An 8841-nucleotide genomic window follows, 5' to 3' on the forward strand; every position below is an offset into this window, starting at 1 on the left:
CAAAAAAAGTCAAAAAATTTTTTCACCTCCAAAAGTCATAAAAAACATCATAGTATAGTAAGGCTTCAAAATCGGACAAAAAAAGTCAAAAAAATTTTTCTCCTCAAAATGTCATAAAAAACATCATAGTATAGTAAGGCGTCAAAATCGGACAAAAAAAGTCAAAAAATTTTTTCTCCTCAAAATGTCATAAAAAACGTCATAGTATAGTAAGGCGTCAAAATCGGACAAAAAAAGTCAAAAAAAATGTTCACCTCCAAAATGTCATAAAAAACGTCATAGTATAGTAAGGCGTCAAAATCGGACAAAAAAAGTCACAATTTAATTTTTCACCTCCAAAAGTCATAAAAAAACATCATAGTATAGTAAGGTGTCAAAATCGGACAAAAAAAGTAAAAAAATTTTTTTTCTTCAAAATGTCATAAAAAACGTCATAGTATACTAAGGCGTCAAAATCTGACAAAAAAAGTCAAAACATTTTTTTTCTTCAAAATGTCATAAAAAACGTCACAGTATACTAAGGCGTCAAAATCGGACAAAAAAAGTCAAATTTTTCTTTCACCTCAAAATGTCATAAAAAACGTCATAGTATAGTACAAAAAAAGTCAAAATTTTTTTTCACCTCAAAATGTCCTAAAAAACGTCATAGTATAGTAAGGCGTCAAAATCGGACAAAAAAAGTCTAAATTTTTTTTTACCTCAAAATGTCATAAAAACGTCATAGTATAGTAAGGCTTCAAAATCGGCCAAAATAAGTCATTCTTTAGTATGGCCTGAAAATATGCCAACAAATGTCATAGTATCGTGAGGCTTCAAAATAGGCAAAAAAAAAGTCATACTTTAGAATGGCCTTAAAATGTTAAGTATTTAAGTAGGTTAAGTATGTGCGAGAAACATCCGCTAATACATCCATTTCCTGAGTTTTGGCGAAGGGTCAACTTCGTGGTGCCGCCCCGCCCACACAGTGTAATTTTGATGAAAGCTCATCAATGTCTTCTGAACCATGACAAAACATATCAAATGTATCAGATTATGTCCTCTTCTCTCTCCTGCTCTTCTCCCCAGAGAACCACAGCAGTATACAGCAGTAGAATTTTCCACCAAGAGACTTTTTTTCTTGTATTGAAGAGTTCTATCTGTGCACCAAATTTCATGTCTGTAGGCCTCATGGGGGCTGAGTTCACCTTCCAGGGGGCGTTGCGGAGCTAAGGCCAAAATTCAGCGCAATCGGACAATTCCCCTAGGAGGGGTTCATCAAAGTACGGCGAGTGCGAAAGGCAAAATGGTACAGTCTTTCCAAAATGGCCGATTTCCTGTACATCATGGAATTTTTCTCCAAGAGGCTTTTTTTCTCGCCTCGACGTGATGCATTTGTGTACCGATTTTCAAGTCTGTAGGTCTTGCGGTGTATATTTTCACACTCTAGGGGGCGCTGCATAGCTGTTTGGCCGCGCCCGGTCGCAAGGACAGTGTGAAACAAGAATTTTCGTCGGGTGACAATTTTGGGCAAAATTTGGTGACTTTCTGATCATGTTCAGGGGGTCAAAGAAGGAAGAAAAATAAAAGAGGAGAATAATAATAATCCCTTCAGTTACAATAGGGCTTTGTACGAATTTCGTGCTCGGGCCCTAATTAGCCACTTGAAACAGGTTTTATGTGAATTTTGAGTTTTTCCCTGCCAATTTACCGTTCTACACCCCAGTCCGGTAGGTGGTGGTAATGCGCCTTTAAGCTTTAAGCCAAGGGAAGAAGAAGAAGAAGAAGCAGTAGGTAGTTTCCTGGTTATGGGAAGCGTGAGTAAACCCGGTCATGAGAGTTTGCTCTTAGCTAGTAGTTTAAAATGTGTCAATTTGACATTCTGCACTGACAGATGCGGCGAACCGGAACCGCAGTCACCGTTCTGTTAGGTGTTTGTGCTTATTACGCGACCTTTTACTACGAGCCGAAAGAAGCAGAAAACAGGTCTGTTTTCGCCCCACTTTCTACGTTAATTTATGCTGTTCACAAGGTTCGTTATTAGAAGGTAGGTCAGCTTAGTTTGTCTGAATTAATAACGTTAACTCAAGAAAAAAACTCCACCCGACGGTATCTTGGTGCACAAGCTTTTGTACCATACTCCATTAGAGTATAATTTATTTTAAAGTGGCGCTATAATTTTCGTTGTAAAACTTTTGAGTTTGACAACCAGTCTAACTTTTCTCATGTCTCATGAACCCCCGCTGTCATTCGGCAGGCATATGATTGTCTGAGTAGCGTTTATTTAATTGAAATTTCACCTTTGTTGAAGTTGGTAAAACGTGAAAATGAGAGCAAATCAATAGAGCCCAATACAACCACAATATCTTCCTTTCGTTTTTATGTGGACTGGTGTAACCGACCATGAATTTAAAGTAAAAGTCAAATTATTTCCCCAAATAATTTGATGAACTGATTTAACCTCTGCTTTATTTTCTGGTATGTTTTATTTGATTTAGTATATTGAACTTTTCATGTAGATTATAAGGATGTAACATAATGTTACCCCCTGATTTGCACAGCTTTAAAAGGAAAAATTGTGAGGGAAAGAAAACTGTAGTCTCACTTCCATCTTGATCTTCTCCCCTGGATCCTCAGAATGTCTTCCACTCTTCCCCGTCATGTCATCTGGGAGTCAGAGGGGCTGGTAGCCTACCTTCACCCCCGGCCCTGGACCCCGGGCTCTGTTATCCTTGAGAGCAGCACCCCTGGCAGCCCGGGAGGAAGCATCTTCCACCTGCAGGAGCTGGAGTACTCGTCTTGGCTGTCGGGGGCGAGAGCCATTGCAGAGCTGCTGTGTGACAGGTTGGGGGTTCGGAGGTGTGCGCTGGTCAGCAGACCCCACAGAGACAGACCTGCCCAGGTGAGGGCTTCTTTGACTAGACTAGTAGACTGGTTGACTGTGTAGTACAGTCAGTGCAACTTTATGAAGATTTATAATGTTATTTCAGGGTTAAAGCTACTTTGATTAACTGGTGATCGGTCAAATCACTCCTGTGTTCATGTTGAGTTTCAATTACAAAACATACATTTATTTTCATTTCCACAGATCCGTGTCCTCCCACTACACGGTCTGGATGCAGAGTGGCGTCCACACCTGGCAGGAGATGAAGAGCACAATGCCCACGACCCGGGGTACTGCACCTCCAAGACCGCCCCACGATGGAGTGACTCCAGCCTGACTGAAATCCAAACCAAGATTCGAGCCAAGCTGCCGTTACCTAATGCCCCTCCCAATCTGACTTTCCTCGGGGAGGATCTGGCTCACCCTGGTCTGTTCTCGCGCATTGTTCGTGGGGAGGAGCAGCAGTGGCGGGTGTGGGAGGATGAGAGTCATGTGGCTTTTCTCACGCCATTCCCTAACTCCCCTGGCTTTACTGTGCTGGTCCCACGCCGACCTTTGACCTCTGATATATTCAGACTAGAAAAAGATGACTATAAAGGACTGGTGCTGGCAACGAGAAAGGTGTCACTCCTCCTCGAGGAAGGATTGGGTGCTTGCGGGGTGGGTCTTATTTTTGAGGGTTTTGAGATTGACTATGCTCATGCCAAGTTAATACCACTGTTTCTACCACCACCATCCGGGGCAGGAGATAACATCACTAAACCCAGACTGCCCCAGTTTTACCCCACTTACCCTGGATTTGTGACTTCAGAGGATGGACCTGAGGCCAGCCTGGAGAGTCTAAAGGAGATACACACCAAAATTACTCAGATTTAAAACTAATAAGTAAAGTTTGGTTCCTACTTGTTTGCTCACCAGTCACCATCAGCTGTGTCTTTAGCCAGTCACGCTAACACAGTGATGCTGCTTTGCACAAGTTTGTGTATAAACTGCCAAGCAAAACAGTGCCAAAATAAGTGATTTGTTGCTCCTAGAGTTTAACATCGTATTAAGAAATCAAACATGATTAAAGAATTGAACACAGCTGTGTTGAGGCAGCATAACCTGCATATCAGACCAGCTCTAACACTGGTAAACAGCCACGTGCCTCTGCTTATTCAGGACACTGAATGTTAAACCTCAGAGATTTTAAGTGAAGTACAGCTGATGATTTATACTTTGTCTATTCATGTCTATTCCTAAATATAATATAGCACAGTCATTTCAGCTAATACATTATATGTATTGTGAGGCTTATATGGATTTTAAATAACAAGCATTTTTTAAATATCTGTGTAAAATTCACTTTCTGAAATCAAAATATGAAATGCAAAGACAATCCTGCTCTTAAAATTGCTTCACACGCAAATGTACAATTTATTGAGTTTTTAATCAAAATAAAGACTTGTTTAGAGTTGTTACTTCACAGTCATTACTCTGCATATTTGTGTTCCTTTATTAATTACACTGTTATGTATTTAGTTTGTTAACCACTTACATAATCTGCCTGCCCGCTCATTACATTGCTGCTAATTGGTCCCACAGTGTGTTTCTGATTATGAGGCTTAATTAATGAGTGGCTTCATCGGTGCTCTGTAAACCAGGCACTGCTCCAGGCTGTCATTAAAGTGGACAAAAAGATGTGTGTGTGTTAATGAGAGGGGTTTTCATTACCAGTTTCCACAGGAGATGTCAGGAACAAACGGAATAATCTCTCTGCACTTCAGGATGATTATTTTAACCCCAAGAATCATTGTCACAGAACCTACATAATGCAAAATGTGTTGTTTGAACTTAATACAATGACAGTCCATAGTTAGGGATTAAATGCATCACTTGTGTGCTGTGTGTCTGCCTACTATTACTAGTCTAAAAATAGTGTGAATCAAGAAGTCCGCTACCATTTACTACCACCCTGCTAATTAGTCACCTTTAGCAAGAGTTTAGCTGGGCTTTTTCTCAGTCATGATTAGACTTAACCTTATTTAGTCAGTCATATGGGTTAAAATGAAATTTTTATGTCATAATTTCTGTGTGATAAAGCAGATGCCAAAAAGTCTGATGCCAGTCAGTTTTGACAAAATATTTAGTGACTACATTTTTGCTTTGTCAGGCAGATTTGTGCTGTTATCCATGGTATGAATAGGAACGTCTGTTTCGTCTGAGAATATTTCTTGGGTCTTGATTTTACACCTTGACATCCTGTGGCTTCTTGGACAAACCCCGCCCACAGCACCTGCCATCCACACGCTCCATCTTTGTAATGTAGAGAAGAGGCTCGATGCTGCAGCTCAGGTCCATGATGGAGAACACGCTGATGCTGATCTGGCAGCGAAACGCCACAAACGAGTAGTAGGACACAAAGGGCATGAGAGCCACAGGCGGCAGGTAGTTGGCTACAATGATGGCCAGGATGATCAGCACCATCTTAAAGGCCTTCTTCTTCACTGGGTGCATCTCCTCCTTTCCCACCACGGAGCGGCGGAGAACCCAGATGACAGAGATGTTGCAGAAGACCATAACTGCAAAGGAGAAGAGGATGACACCACTGAAGACCTCATTGACGCTCATGACTCCCAGGGTGCATTTGGTGAGACCGTAGGCCAGGATGAGACCCCAGACCACCACAGATATGCCAATGCGGATCTTGTTGTCACGGATACCAGTGAACAATACTGGGTGGACCACAGCCATGTAGCGGTCCAGGCAGATACACACCTGGGGGCAGCAGACCAGAGAAAAAATATAATCTCACAGTGTAATTCAGTGCATTTCTATGAGTTTTAGTGGAAGGAAAATCAGCTTGAAGGAGTTGAATTAAATTATTGATTTAAATTAGTGGACAAGAATTTTACCTTTCTGACACGGTCTGGCATTTTTGGATAAATGTCAGAACATCAAGCCAAAAACTCTTCAGACATGAAACTGCCTGGCTGATAGAGATACACCCTCATATTTACCTTTCGTCAAAAGTGTTCTGCACTCAAAATAACAATATTCAGGTATGCATTTTTAAATATCGGTGTGAGGGTGTCAGCCCTCTGGCTTTTCTTATAATTACAGGCAGCTATGTCTGTTCTGTGTTGAAAAAAATGCTTGAGTTTACTTTTGAGTGTCTCCATTAAACAAGTAATGGAAGTGAACCACCTTACTTTGAAGCTCAAAGGGAGCTAAACTTATTGTCCAAATGTACAGAGTCCAAACATTGTGCTAAATGACTAAAATCAAAATGTACACATTTCTAATTCTGCCTTGAGGTAAGTTATTAAATGCCTCTATGGTTTCAGAGTATTTAAAAAAACTAAAAAGAGATTATAATGTGATGATGGTATATTTTGGATCAACTTCATAAGAGTTATTTATCACTGTGTATGAAACTCATGTATATGAATCAGCTTGTATTTGCTATAACATTTATCACTGCTCTGGATTTAAGTTTTGGACACAATAACTCACCAGAAAGAGTGGTGCTACATCTTTCAGTCCATATGCGAACCTCTGAAAGTACCAGATACCACTGTCATCCAGCAGCAGCCGGTTCACCATCTCTATTGGCGTCATCAGGCAGAAGTAGGCATCCAGGATGGCCAGGTTGAAGATGAAGATGTCAGAGGTGGTAGCATTGCTCTTCTTAGTGGCGATCTGCCAGATGACCAGGATGTTACAGGGAGTCCCCACTACCAGGTTGAACACCTTGACGCCAAAGTAGAAAATGAAGCCGTAAGGGGCCACGACACACACTGGGAACTCGTACCATGGTGGAGGTCCACGGGGGCCTCCGGGTGTGGTAGAGTTCACGTAGAGGTCAGTGGTGGGATTCAGCGTGGTGTTGAACATTGTGGGAAGAAAGTCTGATGCTGGAAGAAGAGGCTGGGATGCAAACGGGAGAGAAAGGAAGTAGAGTAAAAGGTTAGTTTTGAAAATCCACATTTTAGTTGTTAAGGTTAAACTTTACTATCAAATCATAAACATTTGTGTCCCTGCTTGTGATCTAAAAATAATTTAAAATGCAAAAACTTATTATTTATTCTACAACCACAGGTAAACACACAGAACACAGTCACAGACTAAACAATGGAACCAGACATTACATCAGCCCATCTCACCGTTCGAGGGTTCACAGTGTCCTGCTGTCCTAGTGTGTTTCTGCAAAACTCTTCTGCATGTAGCACCAGATCATCAGGGTTGGGGCATTATAAAAACCATCCACAGGGACTAATCTCATTTTTGGATTGGGCCACTCTAAAGAATATCAGCTATCCACTTCTTCAACATTGCGTCTGATCCAAACTATGATTGGGCAGTAATGTGAAATAGAGTTGCTAATATGTCTTCAATGATTGGATGGGTTGGATACGTACAAAAGGGGCGTGTTCAGGTTGATTTGGGGTTGGTATTTTGTCCATGTAGAAGCACAGTTGTACATGCTGGATTGGCTAATGTTAATGACTTTCTTGCCATCGTCTTTCAGTGCTTCATGTGTGAAGGGTCTTTTCCTTAGGGGCTCCCTAATTGCTGAACAACCTGCCTGTGAAACATCGTATTGCTAAATCTGCAGTGTTCTTTAAATTGTTCTTTTTGTGGCTAGAATGCAATGTGTTTCATATGCACAAAACAGTATTCTGGGTTATTGTATTATAAAGATAACAGTCTTACGGTTTCTCCAGGCCACTGGCCTGAAGTTGCTTTTTCATTTTTCTCATTTATGGTTCATGTTAGGGTGTAATAGGGTAAAGCTGATCCCAGGTCTGGTGGTATGGGTACTTAATCTACTGCAGCACTGCAGCTGAACATTCATCTCACTGATGCAACTGTACGCTGTTCAGTAAACAGGTGATGCAAGGTAAGCATAAATGAGAAATCTAATGCAAGGTCTTACTAATGTGCCCAGACTGTGCTATGTGTTGAAAAAGAAGACCCTTCTGGGAATACAAGCTGGCAAAGTCACAGCAAACACCCACTTACATAAATTGTGCTTTCTATTATCTAACATTTTACATTACACAACAGCAACAATTCTGTTGTGAGTAGTACTCACCCTGTAAAATGTATGGATAAGCAACTCTGACCTCATCAGGCTTATTTTCTTAGAATTTTGAATACACCTCAAATACACAGGACTTGTGTCTACATTTTAAAGTTTGAATGGTGTGTCTAGTGAATTACGTCATGAAACAAATATTCTGGAGAAAAAAGTACAAGCACATCGAGTCTGATCGAGCCGCAACGTAAATTCACATTCTATTGTACAGATGTCAGCGAAGATGTTTGGGGGTGAAAAATGAACTCGGCTACAGTCACTGACAGAAAATGGCAGCCTGTTGAAACCACAAATGAAAATATCCTTTTCCACATCATCACGCACATCACTGGTCTGTCATTCTCTCAATTTATTGTAGTTTGATGCACAGTCCTGACAACACTGCGCTGTTTTCTGGTTCACAGTCAGACTCTGGACACTGACACGTGGTGTTGAACTCAGGTTTATTCCTGGTTTAAGTCCAAAGAGAACAAATCTGCATTTCTGGCTTCACAACTACAGGTCTCTCACAGTCAAGTTCAACTCAGATCAACTCAAAGTATTTAAATAAAATATGAACAAATTACTTTGGGTCTCTAATTACATCACATTCAGTTATATCGTGAACATTCTTATCGCAGTTCAACACAGACTGACCAGAGACTGGAAGTGACACAGAGCATCATCTACCAATCAGGAGAGAGCACAAAAACAGCTAATACCGACCTCACAGTACAAACTGAGAACGGTAACCTTGGAAACAGAAGAATATCTCATAAGAACCTAAAGTTAGAACAATAATTTGTTGTTATTTCTGTTAAACATACATATAATTCAGACGCCAATACAGTTTTTCTAGGGTTTGGATTCAGGTGTTCAACTTCAAGTATGTCAATGGCACGTAGCTCAGTACGAGCAAATT

General features: G+C 40.8%; 2 protein-coding genes across 3 annotated transcripts; one reads left to right on the forward strand and one right to left on the reverse strand.

The window, feature by feature from the left end:
* The first annotated feature begins 1780 nt into the window (after positions 1 to 1780).
* On the forward strand, positions 1781 to 4539 carry LOC121180107. 2 transcript variants are annotated; one of them, XM_041035247.1, is made up of 3 exons: positions 1781 to 1962; positions 2614 to 2878; positions 3065 to 4538. In XM_041035247.1, the coding sequence occupies exons 1-3, from the start codon at positions 1871 to 1873 to the stop codon at positions 3734 to 3736; spliced, it is 1029 nt and encodes a 342-aa protein (XP_040891181.1). In that variant the 5' UTR covers positions 1781 to 1870; the 3' UTR covers positions 3737 to 4538. The 2 variants fall into 2 exon arrangements, with proteins under 2 accessions (XP_040891181.1, XP_040891182.1); XM_041035248.1 differs by having other exon boundaries at positions 1892 to 2023; positions 3065 to 4539.
* Positions 4540 to 5086: 547 nt separating this feature from the next.
* Positions 5087 to 7079, reverse strand: LOC121181148 (G-protein coupled receptor 4). Its single transcript, XM_041036975.1, is given in 4 exon segments — positions 5087 to 5617; positions 6356 to 6747; positions 7011 to 7055; positions 7058 to 7079. Coding segments are annotated over 4 exon segments (990 nt in total).
* Between the last annotated feature and the right edge of the window lie 1762 nt (positions 7080 to 8841).

This window comes from Toxotes jaculatrix, chromosome 4 (genome assembly GCF_017976425.1).
Source record: "Toxotes jaculatrix isolate fToxJac2 chromosome 4, fToxJac2.pri, whole genome shotgun sequence".
Classification (NCBI taxonomy): Eukaryota; Metazoa; Chordata; class Actinopteri; family Toxotidae; genus Toxotes; species Toxotes jaculatrix.